The 27013-nt window shown below is 40.0% G+C and overlaps 1 protein-coding gene across 1 annotated transcript in view; it reads right to left on the bottom strand.

Moving 5' to 3' along the window:
• Positions 1–25780, bottom strand: part of pex5lb (peroxisomal biogenesis factor 5-like b) — a 45556-nt gene extending 19776 nt beyond the window's left edge. The window contains exons 1-6 of the mRNA XM_036556198.1: positions 25694–25780; positions 19743–19854; positions 16701–16913; positions 13322–13451; positions 9480–9567; positions 7282–7368 (exon numbers count right to left, since the gene is read on the bottom strand). Of these exons, the coding sequence (XP_036412091.1) occupies positions 7282–7368; positions 9480–9567; positions 13322–13451; positions 16701–16913; positions 19743–19854; positions 25694–25762 (699 nt within the window). The 5' untranslated portion in view covers positions 25763–25780. The remainder of the gene's footprint in view (positions 1–7281; positions 7369–9479; positions 9568–13321; positions 13452–16700; positions 16914–19742; positions 19855–25693) is intronic.
• Between the last annotated feature and the right edge of the window lie 1233 nt (positions 25781–27013).

Raw genomic sequence — 27013 nt, 5'->3', positions numbered from 1 at the left:
AACAGGGATGTGTGTGTTTTTTTCAGACAGTGCTGATATATCATTCTACTCTCAGTCTCAGCTGATTCCACTTACAGTCATTCAGGGGCTATAGATAGCACTCTGGCTCAGAGAAAGGGGTATTATCATTACAGTTGACCCTGCTGGACTGTACACGTCACTGCCTGTATGTATGTAGCTGTGTCTGGTGCCTACAAGAGAAACAACAAAATGGATTTGCCTAATTAAATAATAAAAATATATTTTTTCAGCTTCCAGTGGTACATAGATAAAAAATAAAGCTCTTTTTTCCTCTTCAATAAAGGTGTTTTTCAGTGAACAAAGGTTTTGTGATGAAAGTGACTATAAAATATATGGCCAAAAGTATTTGGACACCTGATTATCACACCTATATGAGCTTGATCAACATTCCAAAACCATGAGCATTAATACGGAAGCGACCCCCTTTGCAGATATAACAGCCCCTACACTTCTGGGAAGCTTTTCACAAGATTTTCTAGTGTGTCTGTGGGAATTTGTGCCCATTCAGTCAAAAGAGCATTTGTGAGGTCAGACACTGATGTTGGATGAGAAGGTCTGGCTTGCAATCACTGTTCCAGCTCATCCCCAGTGGGGTTGAGGTCAGGGTTCTGTGCAGGCCAATGGAGTTCCTCCACACCAAACTTGTCAAGCCATGTCTTTATGAAGCTTGCTTTGTGCACAGGGACTCAGTCATGCTGGAGCAGGAAAGGGTCTTCCCCAAACTGCTGCTACAAAGTTGAAAGCAAATAATTGTCTAAAATGTCTTTGTGTGCTGTAGCATTATTATCACCCTTCACTGGAACAAAAGGGGCTCAAACCCTGAAAAAACAGCCCCAGTCCATTATCCCCCCTCCACCAAACTTTACTGTTGACGTTAAGCATTCTGCCAAAGCCAGATTCATCCATCAGCCTGCCAGGTTATGAAGTGTGATTCATCACTCCAGAGAATACGTTTCCACTGCTTCAGAGTCCAGTGGCTTTACACCACTCCAGCTAACACTTGGCTTTGCACATAGTGACAGGCTTGTGTGCAGCTGCTCTGCCATGGAAACTCATTGCATAAAGGTCCCGATGCACAGTTCTTGTGCTGATGTTGCTTCCAGAGGCAGTTTGAAACTTTGTAGTGAGAGATGCAACAGAGGATAGGAGCTTTTACATCCTACATGCTTCTGCACTTAGCAGCCCCGCTCAGTGAGCTTGCATGGTCTACTGCTTCGTTGCTGAGCGGTTGTTGTTCCTAGGTGCTTCTATTTCACAATAATGGCACTTACAGTGGACCAGGGCAGATCTAGCAGGGCAGAAATTTCATGAGCTGTCTTGTGGTGAAGGTGGCATCCTATGACAGTGCTGTTTAAAATCACTGAGCTCATTATTACGAGCCATTCTACTGCCAGTGTTTGTCTACAGCAGACATGCGGCTCCAGAACCATTTGCGGCTCTTTACTGCCCCGTTGTGGCTAAACATCAGAATTAGATATTTAGGTAAAAATAAAATAATCCTCCTTTGCAGTAAAATAAAGCTCTGCTGATCATTCAACACAGTTTAACACTAAATGGTCTAAAACACTGGAGTTAATGTAGAACTGCTAATTCACCCTTTAACCCTGTTGGCGCTTAGACTGCTGGTCACCATAGCAACACAGACAACAATCTTGCCTAGCTAGTAGCTAATGAAACGACAAAGAGAGAGTGACAAGAGCACATTTAAAATTGTTTTTTTTATATGTTATAAGGATAAGAGCGTTAATAATGAATTGCCTGTGGAAAAGAGGGCAATTCTGAGCTTTTTTCTATGAACTTTAAGTATCCCGTTACATTCACTACGTCATGGGACAATCGGCCAATCAGAGGACAGAGACAAAAACTTGGTGACTTTTTTCATGAAACGGACACTAAAAAGAGTTGGACCAAGGAGAAACCACGGACTCGCACCGCTATTAAAGCCGACGAGGTGGTGAGCAACCTGGCTTGGAACTTGAGACCTCCATGGCGCTTATTGCTTGCCATACTCTCTCCCTTACATACTTTTGTGCTTGGGGAACTGTATACACTAAAATACGGGATTGCTGAATCCCAATATCGACGTTGTTGCCAACGAGCGAACTGTATATATTCTATGTGTTTATATGTGTGTATATACCGTACTAGCTTTGCACAGACTTTTTGGGTGTTTGGGGGAGGAAACGCACCTGTATATAGAACAATAAATGCTGCAGTTGCCGTGGTAAAGGGTCGTATGCATGGTGAGCTTAATAGAGAGTGATATATCACACCGCCCCAACCTTAAAAGATGTTCGTAAAAGCATTCTCAGTGGAACCCCTATAAGGTAAGCTAACTGTATCACGGTTCCATTTATTAAAAGAGGTAATAACCCGGGGTGCTTGTTACAAGAGAAATTTAAGAAGAACATCGATAATTTAGAGACAAATGGACTCATCTGCATTTATAATCACTCCAGCTGGTTTCCTGATACATTTAATCTGCAATGAGAAACTGTCAAACACTAAAAAGTCGCGAAGCTGAAGCTTCTCATTCACCAGCTTCTCATTCGAATTTTCCCGTTCCACCTTAAATGGTGCAACAGTTACATTCTGCCACCTCAGGCACCATTTAAGGTGGAATGAGAAAATTCAAACAAGAAGCTGGCGAATGAGAAGCTCGTGATTTCAGCCTCGAAAAAAGTTGAACATTGAGAGTAATTTTACAAGAAATTATTCCACTTTTCCTGCCTGAGATGCGAGAAATGCAGCAATAGCTGAGCTAAAGCTTAAAGCAGAGCAAAGTAAGTCTGCATTTTTGTTTATATTATATTTTTTAGCCTATACTAGTACATCAGCACATACTGAAACATATTACCAGCCAAGATGGTAAAATGGACATAAAATGTTGTGGCTCCTAAGGTGGTCTGAATTTTATAGAAAGGACAAGGGCTCTTCCTAACGTTTGGGTTGCCGACCACTGGTCTATGGAGAGTGCATGGCTACATAGGATGGGCGTCCACATACTTTTTTTAATCCTCTCTTTCTAAACAAATGCAGAAATCAGCATTTCCTCCAGAAGTTGAGCGTAATCTTCTCTCCTCTCTCAGATCTGCTAATCTGTCACCTGCTCCTGACACTATCAGACTAGCGCAGCAGCTAACCCTGCGACACCCATTCCCTCACACACCCCGCGTAATGAGAGCCTTCATTCAGCACGCAGTGTGTGTGTGTGTTTGTGTGTGTGTGCCTCTTCTGCATAAACTCACACAAACCTTACAGTTATTCATCATTACTCTTCGTCTGCTCTCAGAACAGGCCGACTACTCTGAGCAGAGCGTTAACGGAGCTCTTTAAATTCCCCTCAGAAGGCTGAACTGTATTCTGGGTATTTCTGGAGCTCAAATTGCTCTTAAATCACACAAATGCACTGGTTTCAGATTTATCAGCGCTGCTCTGTGTCAGAGTCACATTAAGGTAGAATGAAGCTCTCTCTCTTTTCTGTCTCTCCTTCTCTCCCCCTCTCGCTCTCTGTCTCTCTTTTTCTCTTTATTTCTCACTTTTTCCTTCTCTGTCTACCTCTTTTTCCACCCCTCTTTTTTCTCGCTCTTTCTTTTTCTCCTTCTCACTCTCTCTCATATATATATATATTTATATAAGTGTGTGTGTACAGGTTCCTTTATCTCTTTCTTTCTTTCTCCTCCTCTTTCTCTCTCTCTCTCTGTCCGACTCTGTATCTCTCCCCCTTTTTCTCTCGCTCTTTCCCCTCTCTTTATTTCTCTTTCTCCCCCTTTTTCTCTCTCTCCCTCTCTCTCCACCTCTTTCTCTGTCTCACTCTGTCCACCTCTGTCTCTCCCCTCTTTTTCTCTCTCACTCTCTTTCCCCTTCTCTCTTTATTTCTCTTTCTCCCCTTTTTCTCTCCCTCTCTCTGCACCTCTTTCACTCTGTCCATCTCTCTCTCCCCTCTCTTTCTCTCTCGATCTCTTGCCCCCTCTCTTAATTTCTCTCTTCTCCCCCTTATTCTCTCTCCCTCTCTCTCTTTCCCCTTCTCTCTCTTTGTTCATCTGTCTATCCCCGCTCTTTTTCTCTCTTGCTTTCTTGTCCCCCTCTCTTTATTTCTCTTTCTCTCCCTTTTCTCTCTCCCTCTCTTTCTACCTCTCTTTCTCTGTCCATCTCTCTCTCCCCCCTTTTCTCTTTACCTCTCTCTCTCTCTGTCCATCTCTCTCTCTCCCCTCTCTTTTTCTCTCTCGCCCTCTTTCCCCTTCTCTCTTTATTTCTCTCTTTCTCCCCCTTTCCTCTCTCTCTACCCACCCCCCACCCCACCGACACTCTATTCCTCTCCCCACATTTGCATTTAGAATAAGTAATGTGCTGGAATGAATCAAATCTAAATAAATGGCTCCGTTATCCACTCAATAGAATATGGATGATCACCCTTGTTTTTGTGAGATTTTCCTTCTCTTTAACTAAGAGCTCTCCTGCAGAGCCAAAAGCACCAGGACTTCCTCAGAGTCATTCACCTACACTCTAAACAAGGGCTGAGCGATAAGGCAAAAATACAGCATCACAATACTTGAAGACATTTTCACGATACACTCTTTTGGGAGGTTTGTAAACAAGCTGGAACAGAGAAAATTCAGTAGCAAAACAGCAGAAATACATTAGAAATTAAAAAAGGCTTTGAAATGAGTGCAAAGATTTGAATTTGAAAAATTATAAAACATTTAAGGAGGCATTCCAACCTCAAATTAGCATTTCATACATTATTTGTTGTGTTATGTAATAACTTGTAGCACAGCATTGAATCCACCAGCTCCATCGGTTTGACAAAATTCATGATTTTTATCCTTTTTTGCACTCTCATCCATCAATGTTCACTCACTATAAAAGCCAGTGTGCAAATACGCAAATACATAAAGCCATCATTGGGGGTCCCACCACAGCACTCAGTTTAGCCGATCTGTGAGGTCAAGGTCAGTAAAGCCTGCGCGCCACCTATTTTTCAAAATTAAGAGCTCTGTTTGGGTTCTTTGCAGCATCTCCTGCTTCATTCTTCACTGTCATCATCACACTGTCTAAGCAAAAACAGAGTAATTGGTGGGCATAAACACACTGGCTGTGTTTACATGCAAAGATTTTCTCCAATCCGATTGAATACTGAGGTGTTTATATCTCACTCTACTCAACAATCTGATGAAAATCTCCATTTACATGCTCACTACAGGTAATCAGATGCAAAATTATGCAAATGTGTACAGAACCACTTAGTGTAGATGTTACCATGACAACAAGCATCACGAGTCCAGTCAGAGTGAGATGAGCAGCAGTGAGCAGCGCTTGTGTTTTTAATGACTTTAAAATAATGTCAGACTCAGGAAAACGTCCTTCACACGTCCTTATTAAAGAAGGCCGAGAGGAAGACGTCGTGTTCTGAGACACATAAGCTGGACGTCCGTCCCACCGCCGTCTTTTAAAGATCAGAGCATAAACTTCGTCTCCTCTGCAGACCAGTTTCTGCTCCGCCATGCTGAACGTTATAAACTTTCACTATGACACGACGCACATGATCAGAACGGACTTAAACTTTCCGATGTATGCGGGAATGTAAGCGGATACAAGCGTTTACAGGGTGTTGTGTGTCACGGCTGGAACTTAAACCTGAAACTGTAGGAAGTCACTCTGCACTGCTACATATCGCACCTTCAGCATATTGTTCTATTAAATCTAAAGTGAAGTAGAAAGTTGGAGCTGTCTGAATGATTCAGTTTGCAAGAAATAGCTTCAGGGTGAGAAAACTAAATCAGAGAAAATGTGTGCTCAGGATATCGACCATATCTCAGCATCCTTGTTATAAATATAGCTTCTCTATAAGTCAAGTCTAACGGCTCGCTCTGCTACATATACCTCCTCCTTACAGGGAGGATCTCTTCAATGCAGACGGAAAACAAAAGTCTGCTTTTGCTTGTAAGTGGAGTGGAGAGGAGCTGACATCATCACAAAGCAGCATCTTTCAGGTACCCACTGTTTTTGTTGATGCAGCACCCTGCAGCTAAAAATATAGTAATTATGCAGCCCTCACTTATTGGATGTGGCTGACCTTAAGAGAGACTAACACATGGGTCAATTTAAAAGGCAAATGAAAAGTAATAAATTAAGAGTTTCACCAATCATCTCATTATAATAATAAGAAAATACAGCAGACCCTTTCTAAATGCTAAGGTTAGCCTTAGAAAATTCTAATTACATATAGGTAATTACATATATAATACATATGGGACATATTATTATATATTATGTAGTTCTCCAGTGGTCAGGACCCCCATGGACCCTCACAGAGCAGGTACTATTTGGGTGGTGGATCATTCTCAGCACTGCAGTAACACTGATGTGGTGGTGGTATGTTAGTGTGTGTTGTGCTGGTATGAGTGGATCAGACACAGCAGTGCTGCTGGAGTTTTTAAACACTGTGTCCACTCACTGTCCACTCTATTAGACACTCCTACCTTGTCAGTCCACCTTGTAGATGTAAAGTCAGAGACGATAGCTTATCTGCTGCTGCACAGGTTGTGTTGGTCATCCTCTAGTCCTTCATCAGTGGTCACAGGACGCTGTCCACAGGACGCTGTTGGCTGGATATTTTTGGTTGGTGGACTATTCTCAGTGACACTGAGGTGTTTAAAAACTCCAGCAGCACCGCTGTGTCTGATCCACTCAGACCAGCACAACACACACTAACACACCACCACCACGTCAGTGCTACTGCAGTGCTGAGAATGATCCACCACCCAAATAGTACCTGCTCTGTGAGGGTCCATGGGGGTCCTGACCACTGAAGAACTCCTCCAAAGTTCAGTTTTAGAAGTTGGTTGCATTGTCTGCTTCTCCCAATTACAAATTTAGGCTCATAAGTCCTTAAAAACTTACTCCACATCTCAGGTGTCCAGTTTTGGTGTTCAAGTGCTCCTTTTTCTTCTTTTTCTACCTCCTTTTCCTAGTAAGGGCTTCTTGATAGCTACACATCCTTTCAGACCCATAGCGCTGGGGAGTCCCATTTTCTCTGTAACTATCAATCATTTTTAAATGTTTTTTTTACTTTCTCCTTATGTAAGTGGATCATCTTATATCTAATCAGAATTAATTAATTGAATTAATTAATAAAGTACTTAGTGGCTGTTTTGACTGGAATTTAAATAAACTGACTGATAATGACTTTTGCACAGCACTGTGGAACGTGTGTGTGACGTATACGAGCATATGAACGTGTGAGTGCGTGGCTCTCACCTCCACAGCGGCCTTGGCTCTCACAAACTCCTCCTCCAGAGAGTGCTGTCTGCCTAACAGAGAGCTGCCCAGTCTCAGCCTTGGCTGCTGCGCACACAGATGGTCAGACACACACACAGAAGGTCAGTCAGCAGTCTCGACCTGTAACACTATCTTTGTCCTCAGGTCACTTTTGCTGAGTGGGCAGTATAAAAGTTTGAGGGCAGCTGAGGAGTTTCTGGCACTGAGCTTTCTTAAAGGAAACTGCTGCAGGTGAAGACTTCAGCTTTTTAATTAAGAAAAGATGTTTCTGGTGTTATGACAGTTTTTTGTACACTGTTTGCCATCAAACATAACAATGTCTGTCAATACAGTAAACAAATGGTAGTGGTAACATTATCTTACTGTACAATATCCTCATGACAACTCATGACAGCATATGATGAGCTGGGGCCGTATTACAGAAAATTCTTAAGTCTGAGATCATATCTTATCTGCTTTGTTGCCATAGTAACTTCAGTTAAGACTGAAGTTAGGACAGAAGCCATTACAGAACAACAGTTCTTAAGTCTATAATCTTATTTCCAGATAAGAAAACGGTTTTACAGAAACATCCTAAGTTGCCAAAATATCCTAAATATTTTCATAACTTTAAGATAAACCCCAGAGCGTCCTAACTTCTGTTTTAATCGTCTGTTTCTATTGTTTTATGCAGTGATGGGCAGCACAATTCACTATAACCAGCATAATGACGCTACATTTATCTACACTGAACACGGTGGTTTTAAGAACTCAGTCGCTGCAGACTCGATCTCCACCGTCCCCTCTTATTACTTTCGGGTGTTAATGTTTGATTAAAACTCGTCAGATAAAATATTACAGTGATGGTGGTGAATAATGAGGAGACAGAGCTGAACGTGTGTCTGTTTATTAGGAGGAATAACGTTAGCGCATTCGGCTAAAGCGTTTGGGAAATGGAGACTGAAACTGGAGAGCGACGCTGTGGATAAAACAGCTCAAAGCTCCGCCACAATATTCTTAACTCTCAGTTTATTGCACTTTAGTTTTTTTTACCTTTTTTACATCAGTAACGGTAGCTAATGTAGCTGTCTGGCTAACTAGCATGATTATGCGTTTACGTTTCAGCTGCGTGCGGGTGGTCAGTTACTAGGTAACAGACACGACAGTTGGTCAACTACAATCAAGAAAGTTAAGATTTACTAACTTGAGATAAGAAAAGATACTGTAAGATAAAATAAGATTCTTAAATTAAGATAAGATTTGCTTCTGTAATACGAATTTGTAAAAATCTAATCTTAAGTTAAGACAAAAAGATAGGAAGTTTCTGTAATACGGCCCCTCATATCACCTCCAACCACCAGTCATGTGAAAAGAAGGAATAATACATTTTTCTACAAAGGCCTAAACATGGCCACAAATTTGCTAAAATTTGAGCAGGGACTAAGAAACAGTGCAGAATCTTCTTCTTTTTCTTCTTAATTTTACTTATTGTAAAATTCTGAATACGTTTTGGAAAAGAAGGGACAGAAGAGATCAATATACACTGTAAAAAATAGTTCGTCAGATCAACCTAACAACAAGCAATTGAACTAGTTTTATAACTCCAAAAATTACAAAGTATTTATTTAGGTTGAATAAAACTAGTTAACTTACTTGTTACCACATGATATGATTTTTTGATCTGACAAGCCATTTTTTTACAGTGTATAAATAAACTAACATTTTTAGGCTGTAAATTAATATGTAGTGACATTTTATTTTGAGTGGTCCTTTTAGAAACAAAAACTCAACAGACTCTAAGTAACATGTCAAAAACATAAGAGGGTTAGGATTAGGTTTTGGGTTGAGGTTAAGGAGGTTAGGGTTAGGATTAGGGCCAGGGTGAGGGTTAGGATTAGGTTTTGGGTTGAGGTTAAGGTTAGGGTTAGGATTAGGGCCAGGGTGAGGGTTAGGATTAGGTTTTGGGTTGAGGTTAAGGAGGTTAGGGTTAGGATTAGGGCCAGGGTGAGGGTTAGAATTAGGTTGTCTCGATCTTGACTACAACACTACCCACCTACATTGTTACGTAGAACGATACATGGTGAAAAAAGCTGTTCTATAGCAACACTAGTAGTAGTTTTCACCTATTTAGAACTAACTGTTGGTTTATTTTGGAGTATTGTCTTCACTGAAAGCACTAAAAGATTAATTGCTGAAACCTGAGATGTGGGCCCGGGGTCAGACTCTGTGCTGATGCTCAGCTCCAGGGCGTGTTTGTTAGAGAGGCTGCTTTTAAAGTCTGCCGACCTGGAAAGAGGAAAAAAAAGAGATGTTGGGACAAATGTTCAGTAACAAACATTTATTTGCATTAAACTGCTGGAATATATGGGCTCCAGCATCTGCACTTGTTCCGACTACTGCCAGTGAAATTGTTCATTCTGTTCAGATCTGTCTTTCAGACTTATACTTAAAGTGGACTAACAGTAGCTTTAGCCTGAGGGTAAGTACAGCATAATATTAATGACTCTGGCGTGACCTTGTGCAAGACACTTCAAAGAAGGAGTGCACTGCTGCTGAACCGTCATTGTTTATTACCTACACCTGCTGGCCAGTTTATCAGAAACACCTATCATATGGCTGCATTTTGTAGGTCCACAGTTGTAGCCCATCTGCTGCTGCACAATGTACTACCCCCCTCAACTCTGTCCTTCAGTGAAAAGCTGATATTTGATTTATGTGGAAATAATGTACAATTAAATCAAGTAAATTCAGCGCATCACTTTTTTAGTGCACAGTGTTTAAGCAAAACATTTAGAAGTTACCAATCTAGGCTTTATGTAAGCTTATGTAATATTGAGACAATAATCTTTAGGTGACAGACTAACCTACCTTATTAAACTTACACTAACACTAAAGCTTTGACCAGTGTCCACTGACTGTTTGCTCAGCAATGTAGCCTATCTTGGTGAGATAACCTGTCTTGATAGCAGATTTTGACCATAAAGTGTAACGGTTCACACAGGATAGGAGAATTTTCTCTAGTGAAGGCTTCACTGATGATGGCTGACTTTCTCACTGGGGTGACCAGAAGGATGGCCATACATTATGCACGTCCCCTGCTGTGTTGCCCAGGCTTTTACACATGTCAGTGTCACTGCTGGGTTGTGAGTGGTCACCACCTAAAAATATCCAGACAAGAACATCTCTGTGGTCAGAAACTGGCTAACACAAACTGTGGATCAACAGATGGGCAACAGTCTCTAACTGTACACCAGCAAGATGGAGCTCCAAGATGGTCAGCCGTGGTCAGATGGTGGTCACTTTCTAATGATGGATGGGGTAGAGGGGGCCCAATAAACCGTGCAACAACAGATGGGCTACAGTCTGTACTCCTATGCCGTGCTCCTATGGTTTGGATTGCCAGATAGCCGGCCTTGGCCAAACAGGACAGGCCAGATACAGGTTTTTTTTGATGGCGTGGCATTTGGAGGTGGGGGGGGGGTGTCCACCAATGATTCTTTATCACATCCTCCATGTTTTTTTTTGTTTGTTTGTTTGTTTGTGTTTAGAATTTAATAATTCTCTTTTGTTTCATTTTTCATTTTATTTCAGATTTTTCTTCATATTTTCTACATTAAAGCAATAAAGCATGAAAAGCCATGCATTACTGGAATTGTATCACGGGGAAGGGTTTTATTAGGCACAATGCGAAGCGAAATAGTTCCTTTAGAGTACAGTATCGTTGCCAAGCAACCATGGACTACTGAAAGAGGAGAAGAATGTTCGGTTGCCCATCGCTGTATGTTGCAGTCATTTCATGAACTTTTTAACTTTTTGTCATATAACAATGAACATAATGATAACACAGCACTGTTTAATGCAAAAAACTTTTGCTTTATAAGTACTTTTTGGTCACCAAATTTCCATCACGAGTCTTGTTTAGCCCCAATCCTGCAGCGCCCCACTTTTTGGGCTGGGGCTGAATTTCAAACGTCTCCCTGCTCCCTACATTTAAATACTGGGATTTAAATACTGGATCCTGCAGCCCAACAGTGCAAAATACAGCTAAAAAATAGTCATTTGGGACTCAGACACATCCACCCTCAATAAATGATGCACCGTTTGGCTGTAGAGGGTAGAATTTCTAAACTTTCATAGCTAGAACACTATGTAGGGAGTACGAAGCCGTTTGGGATTCAGCCTGGGTTTGACGCGACTTCTGACTGAAACACAAACATTTGAAGTGTGTAAAACATTCAAGTGACATTTTTAGACTTTTATACCGCCATTTCACAGTTAATCATACCGTAAGTACTTTAATTCAAGCCTGTGATATTAATGATGGTGGTTGTTTAGGCTGTTTGCTATCTTTTAGCCCGTTAGCTAGCTGACCAGTCTAGTTCTGTTTAAGAAGATAAGTTGCCCCTCAGTTTAAACAAAAAACGGGTTCTTACTTCATCAATATCCTTGGTGGTCCACGCGAGCAGCATGAGAGTCAAAGATTATTGCATTAACAGCACAAGGGTTTTTTTTGTGCTGTGGTGCAGTGATACAGAGTTCAGTTGTTGTGAGGTGGTCATAGGTGTGCATATATCATGGGTTTTACAACAGCTTCGAATGTGACTCCAGCGCCATTTAGATTTTAGGACCAGAACTATCTGTTTTATTAAGAACATTATATGTTAAACTCTGTTACTAAAATCATCAGAAAACACCCCATTGTTTATTCACTGTGTCTTCTTTAGGCCAACTGATGTATAAAAAGATGAAGAGGCATATTTCACTGCTTTTTGAAAGTAGCCGTAATTGAGAAATAACAGGTTTGCTTTCCTTTTTATTCCAACACAGTCTATTCTTGCCTGTGTGCCTACACACAGGCTGCGTCTCAAACCACATACTAACAAACTATGTTCAGAACAGTAATGGCACCATTGAAGGTGTGCTAATTTAATGTGCTATTTAATACGGTAGCCAGAGAGAGAGCGTGAGAGAGAGAGAGAGAGAGATGTGTGCAGTGACAAGACTAGAACAGCACTTTGTCTCCTTCAACAAATGGAATGCATTTAGAGTGAGACTCGGTTGTACATCTTAAACGGTAATTCCACCAATTTTTCAAACCTTCTGCTTAACAACCACTAAGATATAAACAAAGTCACTCACAATGGTTTCGGAGTGCAAATACTCCATTCTAGAGAAACTTCAGACAGAGTCAGAATTGTTCACAGTGGTGGTGATAGGAACCAGACGTCTGAGGAGTTTAATGCCTCTAAAAGTTCCCCTTACAGGAAGTTACTACATGAAATGGTTATGAATACGCTGATGCCTGAGACATCATCACCTGTCACCTTATATCCTGCCTATACAGCACTTTGAGCTGCCACGGTATGAAAAGCACTTTATAAATAAATAAAGAAATTAAGACATTGTTTTACAAGAGTTTCAGAACATTTTTGCCTAAAACCTTTTCTTAAAATCCAATCATATATAAACTAAACAAACTTAAAATACACGTGTAGGTTCACTGGTGGTTTTGGATAGTAAGTAAAACAGCTATATTTGTGTTGTAGACACGGCGACCCCTGGTTCCTACCACCACTGTGAAGAAATCTGAATCTCTACAATGAACCATTTCACATCAAACCACTCTGAGTGACTTTGGTCACATGTTAGCCATTAATGTTTGATTCAAATTTTGAAAGATTGGTGGAATGGTCCTTTAATGTGTGGTCAAGAGCCCCAAACAAACCACATGTATCAGGCTCCAGTCCTCACAGGCCAAAACACTGCAGACTTCAACACACTGCCTCATTCAAACACACCTGATTCAGCTAATCAGCTAATTAGTAAGGTCTTCATGAACTGAATTCAGGCCAATAGATGAAGGTAAACACTGATATCCCAACCCCTCTGGAAGGTTCCGCAGTTTGTCATGACTGAACTAGACAATGGAGCTCAAAACTGGACTTCTGGCAGTCTACCCTAGGGTAGATGTACCTAATAAACTGGCAACTCTGTGTATATTAGGAGCATCTTTCAAGAAAAAGGTTCAAAATAGTCGTACCAGAGCAGCTCACTGGAAGAGTGATGTGAGGTGCACTTCTTCTTTTCATATCTCCATGTCCTCCCTCCATTAAAGGCACGATCTGGATGGAGGCTCAGGTCCTCCCATTTCTCCAGAGGTGAGCTGCTCACTAAAAACAGTGGTGGGGCAGTGTTAGCTTACAGTTAGTGAGATAAGGCATACACCGTGTGGCCATTAGCTCATGCTATTCAATGAAAATGACATAGCAGCACAATATTTAGCCTAAGGCCATCCAGCTGATAAGGAAATGAGGATGGAGCTGTTAGCTTAAGGCTAGTCTGCTATAAAAAAACCTTTACAATGCAATATTTAGCCTGAGGCTCTCAAAAGATAAGGACACAGTGGCTGCTGGCTGAATGCTAAATTCAATAGAGGGGGATGAGAAAGCAAAGCAGCATTTAGCTTAGTGTAGCTCAAGGCTATCTCCTGAAAAAGGGTTTAACAATGCATGTTGCTTAATGCTTTCCAGAGGATTATGATAAACCAATGTGGCATTTTGCTTAAGACTACCCACAGAGCATATACAGAAAATATGCTTAAACTGGAATAAACACATTATACTGGACTACTATTTTGGTCCAGTGTGTAAAAAACTGGAACACTCGTGTACAGTAACGTCCAGGCCTTACATACCACTCACTACTTCAGTTTCATTTCTATTACATCAAATCTAATTAGATTAACTACAGGGTCATTCTCAGTACGTACGAACATGCTTTCTGATGAGAAAGGAGACGATTGAAGGACAAAAATTTAATGGATTAAAATCATGGATTAAAATCAGCCCCTAATGGACCTCTGTAAATGATTTAAAGTGGCCAGAAATGCTTGCTTAGAAAAATCAATTTAGGGAATGGGGTGCTTTACACAGATTAAAGGAAACACCTTTGCAAATGAAGCTCTGGGGGTTTAATCATAGGTTATTGACTCTTCGCTGCTACATAAGATATGTCTGCTTTTCTAGTGGTCTTAACACAGGTGGCAAATGGAAAATGTACAGTGGTCCTAGTTGTTTAACCCTTAAAGGGCCCATATTGTGGAAAGTCAAATTTCCCTCACTTTTTTCTAATTAGAAGAGTTTGATGTAGTATGTAAACACGGATAAAGTTCCAAAGTTCCAAAGTTCACTCCTCAGTCCATGCAGTCCATACATGGAAAGTAAACTGCAAAAACATCCTGTTCTGAATGGTTTTTTTTTGTTTGTTTTTGTTTTTTTTCCCAATTATTTCCCAATTTTTTTCAGACATATTCAATTCCACCCACTTGTTAGGACTCCCCCAATCACATGGTACCACCAGAGCTAAGTGGGCCAAAGCTAGTACAGGCTTCCTCCGAGACCTGTGAAGTGCCACCGCATCTTTTCAAACTGCCGCTCACGCATTGTGACTGGACAGCCGAACGTGCTTGGAGAACACTAACCACCAGTTCTGTTATGTCAGCCAACAGACGCCTGTGGATGGTTGTAGCTTCAACAGAGATTAAACTCGCGATCTCCTGATGGATTTCACTGTCTTTGTGACATCACGAGAACTAACACGTTTACTTACACTGATCAGGCATAACATTATGACCACCTCCTTGTTTCTACGCTCATTTTATCAGCTCCACTTACTATATAGGTGCACTTTGTAGTTCTACAGTTACAGACTGTAGTCCATCTGTTTCTCTGCATACTTTGTTAGCCCCCTTTTACCCTGTTCTTCAGTGGTCAGGACCCCCATGGACCCTCACAGAGCAGGTACTATTTGGGTGGTGGATCATTCTCAGCACTGCAGTAACACTGACATGGTGGTGTGTTAGTGTGTGTTGTGCTGGTATGAGTGGATCAGACACAGCAGTGCTGCTGGAGTTTTTAAACACCGTGTCCACTCACTGTCCACTCTATTAGACACTCCTACCTTGTCAGTCCACCTTGTAGATGTACAGAGACGATAGCTCATCTGCTGCTGCACAGTTTGTGTTGGTCACCCGCCTTCATCAGTGGTCACAGGACGCTGCCCACAGGACGCTGTTGGCTGGATGATTTGCTTGGTGGACTATTCTCAGTCCAGCAGTGACACTGAGGTGTTTAAAAACTCCAGCAGCACTGCTGTGTCTGATCCACTCAAACCAGCACAACAAACACTAACACACCACCACCACGTCAGTGTTACTGCAGTGCTGAGAATGATCCACCACCCAAATAGTACCTGCTCTGTGAGGGTCCGTGGGGGTCCTGACCACTGAAGAACAGGGTAAAAGGGGGCTAACAAAGTATGCAGAGAAACAGATGGACTACAGTCTGTAACTGTAGAACTACAAAGTGCACCTATATAGTAAGTGGAGCTGATAAAATGGACAACGAGCGTAGAAACAAGGAGGTGGTCATGATGTTATGCCTGATCGGTGTATATGGAGTGCTCTACTGAATTACACTGTAAAAAATGAGAAGTCTGCTGAACTTAAAATGATACAGCAACAGATTACATGGCTTTTCTTGTGCTGACTCCAGATTTCAACCAACTCAAACTTCTTGACTGAGTCACAAATTCTCCCAGCTAATGTTTCTCGGTCTGCATCTCAGATAAACAAAACTGAATTTACCTTTTTTTACTCAATTTCCCACTAGCTGGTGCTCTTTCCATCACACAGTCCCATCTGTCATATTTTCCTCTTGGGCTTCTGGATATAGACAGCTGTGGTATTGCTGGGATTCAAACTCATAGTCTCCTGATGTTGGGATGAATTATTAGACAGTTGCACCACATGAGGTGATGCCATCTTTTAAAGATAAAACAACAAATATTTTCTCCAGTGAATTAAAAAAATCCTAGTTTCTTCACGTGTTCCTGAGGGGCGCGGTGGACTAAGCCGTCACCCCAACAAGAGGTTGTGAGCTTGAACCCTAGCAATGCCGTAGCCGTCCATAGGTTCATACCTAAGAGGAAAAATGTCTAGCAGGATTGTGTGATGGAAAGAGTCCTTGAGTCAACTCAAGAAAAGGCATGTAATCTGTTACTATATCATTTTGAGTTGAGCTGACCCCTCATTTTTAACAATGTAGCTCAAACTGCGGTCCCACAGTAAAGCTATTTAACCCCTTAAAATCTCAGGCTCATTACATTCTAAGGCATATTATTCAGTAACTACAGGGACTTCAGTGCAAACTGGCTTAGCTATTCTTATATTATAGAAGTGTGTAATAAAACTTTGTGCCCACCAGAAGACCCCGGCTATTTAAGGAAAGGTATTCACACCTTAGATATGAAAAGGTACCAACTAAGGTACCAATTACAGAGGACCATACCTCCAAGCCAATAACCAATTAAGAACCTTATCATCTCAATCCTAGTATGATGTCATCACAGAAGGTCTATACCTGAATCTAGAGAAGCTCTCTCAGCATTGAAAGAGCCGGTTGAGAACTCCTCTGTGTCCACCTGGATGAGCTCTGTCTCCTCTGTTTTCTTCCTGCAGAAGCTGCCCTTGGCAGACCCGGCTCTTCGGGGGCCGCGGGGGCTCCTCCGGTCCCAGCTCCACCTCCGCTCACTGGGCTCACTCAGGTCCACCAGGTCCAGCGCTGTAGATATGACTGGGAGACAAAAGCACTGGTAAAGTGAGATGCACATGTGAAGCCTTAAAGAATAGCCCTATCAAACATGCTAACATGGACAAGCTATCAGCCACTAATTAGCATGACACTGTTTGGATAATGCTAAGTGGTGGCCATTCACTTTCAGTCATTGTTAGCAACATTAGCTTTTTTCACTGAACTATTTCTTTAAACTGAATGGGCCTGTAGGCGAATCCACACTTCAGTTCCTCAGTCCACATTAGATTTATAATACTCACTGAATACTAAGTCTTAAGATTAATAACTGAATAATACGCCCACAGCTCAAGAGGTTAAAGGGGACATTATGCTCCATAACCGAACCAGTAAAAGTTCAATGAAAAGCTGAGTACTTAAGGCTTTCTAAAGAAGCTTTTAAGAGTTTAGGAAACTCCAGCTTTAAGATAAGATCCTCAAAGACTTGAACAGACTTCTTAAGTTGACCGTGCCCTTTTTTCACTGATCGAAAGTGCATATATGTGACAAAAAAGGACAGAGATGATGAATGTAACCCTCCAGTGAGTCTCTGAGGGAGCTGCAGCCTCACTTCTCTTTTATTGGAGGTGTTTCATCGAGACTCTAAAGAGCACCTTTCTCAGACTTGTTTCTCAGACTGCTGTGCAGAAAGATTTCGCATTGGCTTATAAGCACACATGCACAGCGTTATATACACTGCCGGTCAAATGTTTTTTGTTTTGTTAGCTTGCAATAACTTAATATTTTAAATGTAATGTAATTTTTTTCTTTGTAAACCCGAAGGATCATCTGATAAAAACCCTGCTTTGGAAATAAAGCAGAAGCCAAACATTTTATCCCCATGCTTTGATGTCAGCGCTCAAACCTTTCAGGTGTTTAAATCACCTTTGGGTCAAAAAATTTTGATATATTCTTTTCATAATAGTTTAAAGAAAACATCATTATTTAGGCAAAACCTGCTCTTCATATCAATGGAGGATGAAGTTGACTGCTGAAGATAAATATACTCAAAGGATTAACACAAAGCTATAGGTACATAAACCTTTTTAGATGTGAAGCACCTTGTAACTAACTATTAAATTGACTATCAACCTAACTAACTGTCTCACCCAATCACTCACTCACTTACTCGCACGATCACTCATTAATGTTTAGTAGACTGAAAACCTTCCACAAGGGGGCGCTATTAGCAGTCAAAATGTTTCTGATGCTTCATAAGAGCAACCACTTCACACACTGTGTGTCCTTGTTTCATGCTTAAGTGAACTGAAAATCAAAGAGAAAATTTCCCCCAAACTTTTAATGGACATGGACACCACAATTTGAACTTCGTATAAGGGCAACCCAAAGAACAAGGTGGGCTTAGACTAAAACAATTTAACCATGGACACTTTTTCACTGAGCTCTTCACATATTCATACTAACAGATCATCATGATGAGCTTCTCACAGAAGTCTATATTTTTCATAGGTCTATTTCTTATTTGACTGGCGATCTGTCCAGGGTGTTTCCTACCTTCTGCCCATTGACCGCTGGGATAGACTCCAGCTCCCCCCGATGACCCAAATGGATAAGCGACTTAGAAAATGTGTGTGTGTGTATTTCTCTTTTGATAGGCCTCTAACAGCAGTCAGTGACTGTAACAGTGACACTGTAACGCTGTTACTAGTCAGTAACAGTGACTAGTTTTGATAGATCTATTTCTCATTGTTACTCTGATTGGCCTCTAACAGTAGTCAGCAGTTATGATTGGTTAAAAATACGTCTGTCCACTGACTGTTTTTTTTTTTCATTTCATTTCATCATTTAGGGTTCGGACAACTGATTTTCTGTAAAGCTGCTTTTGACAAACTCATCATAAAAAGTTCTACATAAAGATATGTTGACTTGACCAGAGTGATATGACCTGTAAAGGATGGAAACTGGAAGTGTGATTGGTCAAGATGCTCACAGCACACAGCAAAACGTTGTGATTTATTAAAGGGCTCATTTGCATATCATAGCCTGCTGCAGTATCAGTATTGCAAAGGCCAATAACGCGATAACAATTAGCCCTTAGAAGTCACAGTTATCACTGGCGATAACAAAATCGTGGACAGCACTTCAGTATAGGTGGCACTACAATGGCCTTGTAACGAGCTTATTAATCTTTAAGCCTTGGTTGTATTAAGACAGGGTCTCAGGACCGGAGTATAAAACAAGCCAGCGTCAGTCTGATTTGTGCTGTTATATATGCTAAGCCCAGTAATCACACAACAAGCTAATACACAAATAAAAGGGCTGTGGCTTACTAGTAATCACCAACTACTGGCTTTATAAAGCTTAATAAGAGTATTTATTAAGAGATAAGTCACTGCTCAATAACGTAGTAATGAACAGCCAGTTCATTTCTAACTACTGGCTTGTTAAGGCTTAATAAGCATATTACAAGGCCAGTATAACGTTCACTATACTAAAGTGTTCTTGAATTATTTCTCACTGGAATTTTTTAGTGCTGTAAGCAGAAGAGAAGATATTTTATTATGATCTAAATTTGATGAAAGTTATTGTCGAGTCTTGTTTTGTGCTGTTTTTCATTTTTTCCACGTTTTTATCATTTTCCAACAAAAATGTGTTTTTCAATCTATCAGTATGGAATGTAAACAGAATGTAAATGGAATTAATTTCTTTGACTAAATACACAATTAAATATGTAATCACAAAATTACATTTTATCAAAATGATGCACTAAAAAAACGATATATTGTGGAGCCCTAATTAGCAGAGGGGAGTAAAGGAGAGGAGAAACAGATGATGGAGAATAGCAGGATGAACAGATGACAGTGGAGGAACCTGCTGTGTTGGAGGTGACCGGCCGTGTGGCTCCATCACTCCTGCTCTCGCTCTGGAAGTCATCGATGGAGGGGCTCAGTAACGGACGGCTCTCTTGGTGCTCACTGCCCAGCTGCAAAACACAATAAAATGATAGAATACTGTCAGACTGCCTTTTCTTATCATATTTACACTCGTTCTCATAAGGCTCTTTTTATTTTAACATTATTGGACCAAATGGGATTATTTTGGCCTGTAGTAAATAAGCCAAAGCCTTTGAGACACAGTATAAACAGGCCCCTTTTTCCAATGTGACTTTGTAGAGTGGATATTTCTTACTGTCCTGAGGATGTTTATTGACTTTCAAGCCCAACAGCGCCTTCAGCATGTGCTGTTTAATATGAGATGGTAAACTGCAGTTATTTTTAGATCTTGAGCTAAGACTAGCTTTAACACATGGCTATTTCTGCCAGCGTCGCTGTTGTTGACGTTTCTGAATCTCACCATGTGATAATGCAAACTACACATTTAACCTGTCATGCAAAACATTTCTGCATACCTATCACTACAGTATTTTCAAGCTATACACTGACATTCAAAAGTCAGGAATCAATTTCATTTTAATAATTTTGGTTGTTTCATACAGTGCTGTGCAAACGTCAGAGATGACCCTTCATTTGTTTAATTTCCAGCCAGAATGGCCATTAAGCACAAGTTATTCATTTTTCAGTGTCAAGAAAAAAGCAAAAAAAAAATTAACAGAAAATCACAGAAGCCTCAACAACTAAACATAATATCAGATTTTTCAGTGTTTAGTATTTCACTCTTTACCTTTATTACAGCTTCCATTCTTTCAGGAGACTCATTTTCAGTTTTTCAAAGAAATCTGCAGACACACCTCCGAAGTTCAGTCTTAGAAGTTGTTTGAACTTTCTGCTTCTTACAATCCAAATAATACCAATTACAAATTTACAAATTTAGACTTATCAGTCTGTGAGGCCTTCATCCACATCTTAGATCTTCAGTTTTGGTGTTCTAGTGCAAATGATCTTCCTTTGTGTTTGTCTCCTTTTCTCAGTGAGGTTCTTCTTGACAGCTACACATCCTTTCAGACCCATAGCGCTGAGTCGTCTTCTCACAGTGGAAGGATGGACAGAAACACCTGTGGATGTTTTCAGATCTGAAGCAGCTTGATTTTCTCCTCTCTCTCAAAGATGAAAGCTTTCAGTGCTGTTTATCTGATGGGGGCAATTTTGGTGTCTTCCAGGTAGTTGTTAGGAGACCCATTTTCTTGGTACCATTTAACCAATTTTTGAACTTTTAAAAACTCCTTTTTTTTACGTATTCTCCTCTGAATTTCTCCTTCCTTATGCAAGTGGATTATCTTATATCTAATTTCCTCAGAAATATCTCCTGAAAAATGAACAACTTATACTTAATGGCTGTTGTTTCAGACTTCTGCACAGTACTGTAGGCAGTAAGAACTTATGCTAATTGAAATACTCTAACTTAGACAAACAAAGGTGCTTTTAAATGTTTTATTCAATATTTAAAGCATTTTGACAACAATTTTACAAAGATAAATAATATAGTGTAATTATATATTTATAGGATTTTTTAAATCAAGTTATCTGCCTCAACATCTATCTATCTATCTATCTATCTATCTATCTACCTACCTACCTATCTATCTATGCTCTCGGAACAAAACCATGTACCTCCAAAATGATAACTGTACAGGAGAAGTAAAAAACATACTTTACTTTTAATGTAAGTCAGTGGAACCAGAGCCATTTTAAGCAATTTCTTTTGGTCCACTCATCATAAAATTTCCACAAAATGTAAAGGCCAAAAGGCATTTTTAAATTATGTCAAAAACTGAAAATCAGATACATGGTTTATATATATAAAAATATATATGAACACTTTATAAGATAAAATATCCAACTTTTCATTTTTCACTAATTATTTATAGCATACTAATTATTAATTACATAAACTTGTGAAGTTACATGGGACTAGTATATTATAATCATTTTATACATTTATCTATCACTATACTGGTTTTCTACACTATTACTGAAAATGGTAATGTAAGCATTTATATAATGTTAATATGACACATAATATTAGGTGGGTTTTTGAAAACAGACAATATTTTTGCTCAAAAGTGCTGGGCTGCATATACGTCACTGTAAATCGTAAGCTGCGTAACTCTACACTGTGTAAATCCATACCATCCATTTCACCTTTGGATACCTGCCAGTAATATTTATGTTGACCATCCAGAAGCATAAAACAACAGGACAAAAATGCCCTTCACACGGGTTGACACTGACCCCTCAATATAATTCAACACAGAAATCGGCAATAAACGTAGAGACTCTGACAGATCAGTCATTTCTGCAGGTTTTAGAAGGTTTTCAATGAGAGATTTATACCAACACATGGAGGATACATGTTCCCAAAGGGTTCTTGCCCCTTTCTGCTCAGATGTCACCTTCTCAGGCTTTGCGTAGCTAAAAGACACCCTGAACGTTTCACATTTTCCCTTTTGTATGTGCTACTTCCAATTCACAGCATACAAAGGGCCCACAAATTCTTCACTGTAGAGCTCATTATTATGTATTGAGAAAGCCGTGGCCCTCTGCCATGACCCAAATGGAGCAAAACCGAGAAATCTCAAAGCCCTTTCTGTCTCTGGGTTACCACTAAGAATAGTCTGCTAAGTCTTTTCCACTTAATCAAAAATGATTTCCATACTTTCCACACTACAAAATAATCTCCTTTAGCTCGGGAGAAACGCCTGATCACATTATGCAGGTTTTGTTTTATGAAAAAAAATAGTAACAGAATACAAGACTTGTATATGAACTCAAGCAAACTCTCTTACAAAGTTATTATGAAGTTTCAAAACTGAAAAATAAATGAATAAACTAAAAATCGTTCATGAGGCTGATGTCGGTTTTACATGTGCTGCTTGATGTCCAAAAATTAACTGATGTTGTAAATCCAAACAATTGTTAATTTCAAAATAAAACATTCAGACATCTTCAGCTTTTAAAGGTAAAAATAAATAAGTAAAACAAAAACAATTCATGTGTCTGATGTTGGCTGTGCATGTGTTGCTTCATGTCTGAAAATTGACCAATGTTGTAAATCCAAATAATTGATATTGCCAAAATTGAAATTAAATGAAACGTGAAGAAGATTAACAGTTAAAAAAGAAATAATTACAATACAATAATTCATATGGCCGATCTTGGCTGTGCATGTGTTGCTTCTTGTCCACAAATATAAGAGTGTGATCATTTCAAAATAAAAAAAATTGATGATGTCAGTTTCAAAGTAAAAAATCCATATAGAGTTAAAAGGACCTACAATGAATTGTCAAATTTTTTACTTGGCTTTACATGGTAAATTTTCATTCAGCTAATTACATGTTGTGAGTTGCCTTCAATGCAATTTTTGTGCAATTTAACAAAATAAAATATGCAAAGCAAAATTGCACTGCACATTCAATTATTTCATTAGCTAGCCAAATTAGCAGCACATTTTCTTCGATCCACCATATCATTCTTGCTATAAAGTTATCTGTAATTTGCATATTTATTTTATGTGTGTAAGTTTCATATTTATCTGATGTGTGCTTGTTAAGTATTTGAAAATTAATGTTTAAATAGCCATTATGGTTATAGTTTACTTGATATCTGACTCATCCTGAAAGCACAAGAAGTTCATTGTGGAGAGCATCTCAGTCTAATCTTCTGTAGTAATTTTCATCATTTGAAATGAATCTAAGCTCTGTGTAAAATTAGAGGACATAAAAAGAAGAGAAAATGAATCTAGCTGTGTAGATCACACTAACAATAAATGCTGGCACAAGCGTTTAAAAACAAACAGCTATGAGCGTTAGCTAGCAAGTTAATACAGCTAGTTAACACAGCTGTGTTGAGCTTTGAGAAGTTCAAGTCTGTTTTCACGGCTCAGAAAACTGACAAAATGAAAAATTACCGACTTTGAGTCAACTGGGCGGAGCTCCTTTTCAATCACCCAATAATGTTTTAGGCCCAATCCCATTTCTTATTTTTACCCCTACCCCTTGTTTTTGAGTGTCATCCTAACCCCTTGGAACTGAGTTACAAGGGGTAGTGGTTGAAATCTTGTTGAAATGGGACCCTCAAATAATAAAGAATATCACTTCATTAACAGGCTACTAGCGCTGCTCTGTAGACAACCTGGCCCCTCTTCAGTGATAGAAGAGAAAGGAAAAGCTCTGCCAACTCACTGCTGGGTTTCAGTTACATTTAGGGCATCATATGCCTTCAAAGAAGGGCTATAAGACTATTATTTATCATCGTCCACCTTTAATTCTTTGGTGATACGAAACTGAAGTCAGATATTCACCAGCTTCTTGTTTGAATTTTCCCGTTCCACCTTAAATGGTGCAGCAGTTACATTCTGGTGCTTCAGGTGTCAGAACTGCTGACTATTTAAGATGGAACAGGAAATTTAGCTAGCTAGCTACCGAGACATTAGCATGCTATTAGCGATTTTTATGCTTGATATGAAGAAAACGACCATAATACATTGAAATAATATTAAACTAAGATAATACAGTGGTTATCGTAATTTTTTAAAGGAGAAAAATCTCACATTTGTGGGTTTCTTTGGTCACTCGCGCAGCCATCTTGCCGGCTTTTCTTTTTTTTCTCTCTGTTTGGAATGTGTCTCTGAAAAACCTCCGTTTGGAGGGCCATGTAGCCCTGACATTTCGCCCTACCCCTCTATCTCAGCAAAAATTGGGACACCCTAACCCTAGATGTGAACACGCAAAACAGAGGGCTAAGTGGTAGGGGTGAGGGGTGAAATGGGATTGGGCCTTATTTTCTCGTCCATTGATTTGGTTTAAAGTATGTCGGTAAATGTGATCACATGATGTGTTACCTTTGTTTTGACTGGCTGTTTAGTGAAACATGAAATTGAGATGTTTGCAACTCTTGTGGCTCAGTTTCAAGTGAGTTGCATAACACTTTATATTATGCAACACTAGTGCAATTTAGTTTCATGTAGGTTTCAAGCAATGAAAGTTGAATGAAAGTTTCACTGTGTAAAGACAGCCGAAGATTTTAAAAATAATTCTAATGGTAATGAAAATTAGGAATAGTGATTAAAAGCACTGTTTGTTTAATCAGCACAGACACTTTTAAACCGTTTGAGCAGCAGTAGAGCAACAGTGGAAATGTGGGCCAATGGAAAAGAACTTAAAAAATAAGTATAGGTAAACTAAAGGAATTCACTGGCATGGATGACCAACCGCTCTCTTTTACATAAATAGTTTTCATTTGCTGTCATGTTGCAGTTTTTGGCCCAGTCTGTCCGTTCGTTCAGGTTTTGGCCAAAAATTTAGGTCTTTGAGCAGGAAAATCCGCAACTGAGTCAACATCCTGTGTAGAAAACAACACTTGTTTTCTTACATGAATCCCAGACAAATGCCACATACACAAAAGCAAACAACATCAACATTCAGCTTTGGCTAACATACAGAAAAACACTGGCATGCAAACAAGGAACAAAAATGTACCATGAAAATTGCTGCTTATGGGGAGTGATGCTCACATTATCTCCCTTCATTCACTGGAAGAGTATGAGCTTATAGGTTTGGTGCCTCAAAGTATTGACTGATAAGGCAAATTTCCTGGACCATCCCATCTTCACGGATGCGGGATATAAAAATGGACATAACTAAAAACATCGCCAAATTTGTCCGAACCCCATACAGCAGCTCATATTAGCCAATGACAAAAGCCAATGAAGACGTTAGCGTGTCTTTCACACATGTTTATGTGTGAAGGGAAACACTAATCTATATTCAAAGCAGGCAGCACCTAGCCCTTGAGAACTAGGTCATCTTTAATCATTAAAGGAAGTGCTAGGTGCTTCCTGTTGGTGGGTGTATGTGTTCAGCCCACCTTGGTTGTAACGCTGCGGAGGGGGTTTCCATCTGAGGATGCTTTACTTGGTAGCTCCTTCAGCACCATGGCAACCACCCTCGAGTCTTTCCCCTACAACAACGAAATCAATATTGGATTGTGTCAGTTTGTGGTAAACTCTCTCTGAATAGGTTGCAACCACCGGGTCTTCTGTAAATACGCAATCAAACCATTGCGTGTTGGTCATTTTTGGCCAGATTTTGCCAAAAGAAATTATAAATAACACAGTTCACATGAACCCAACTGACACAACACAGAGTTTGTATCATCAGCATGCAATTCAATTCAGCTCAATTAAATCCAGTTTTGTTGGGATAGCGCTTTTTCTAACAGACAATTTTGCAAATTGTGCAGAAATATAGGTGCAGACCCTAGAGGGTGAGCACCATAGAGGGAGACAGTATCAGGAAAAAACACCCATGAGAGCAAGAGAACCGCTGAGAGGAACCAAGACTCAAAAGGGAAAACTGTCTAAGAGCATGAAGAAGGACAACTGAGAGGAACCAAGATGCTAAATGAAAAAACTCCCTAAGAACATGAGGAAGAACCACTGAGGAGCCAAAAAAACTCCCTAAGAACATGAGGAAGAACCACTGAGGAACCTAAAAACTCCAAAGAGCATGAGGAAGAACCACTGAGGAACCAAAAAACTCCAAAGAGCATGAGGAAGAACCACTGAGGAACCAAAAAACTCCAAAGAGCATGAGGAAGAACCACTGAGGAACCAAAAAAACTCCCTAAGAGCATGAGGAAGAACCACTGAGGAACCAAAAAAAACTCCCTAAGAGCATGAGGAAGAACCACTGAGGAACCAAAAAACTCCCTAAGAGCATGAGGAAGAACCACTGAGGAACCAAAAAAACTCCCTAAGAGCATGAGGAAGAACCACTGAGGAACCAAAAAACTCCCTAAGAGCATGAGGAAGAACCACTGAGGAACCAAAAAAACTCCCTAAGAACATGAGGAAGAACCACTGAGGAACCAAAAAAACTCCCTAAGAGCATGAGGAAGAACCACTGAGGAACCAAAAAACTCCCTAAGAGCATGAGGAAGAACCACTGAGGAACCAAAAAACTCCCTAAGAACATGAGGAAGAACCACTGAGGAACCAAAAAAACTCCCTAAGAGTATGAGGAAGAACCACTGAGGAACCAAAAAAACTCCCTAAGAGCATGAGGAAGAACCACTGAGGAACCAACTCTCAAAAGGAAAAACTCCCTAAGACGAAGCAAAAACACTGAGAGGAACCAAGACTCTAAAGAGGAACCCATCCTCCTCTGAGCAACTGGACCAGTTAGG

Source organism: Colossoma macropomum, unplaced genomic scaffold (genome assembly GCF_904425465.1).
Source record: "Colossoma macropomum unplaced genomic scaffold, Colossoma_macropomum, whole genome shotgun sequence".
Taxonomy (NCBI): Eukaryota; Metazoa; Chordata; class Actinopteri; order Characiformes; family Serrasalmidae; genus Colossoma; species Colossoma macropomum.
This window is presented reverse-complemented; position numbering and strand designations above follow the sequence as displayed.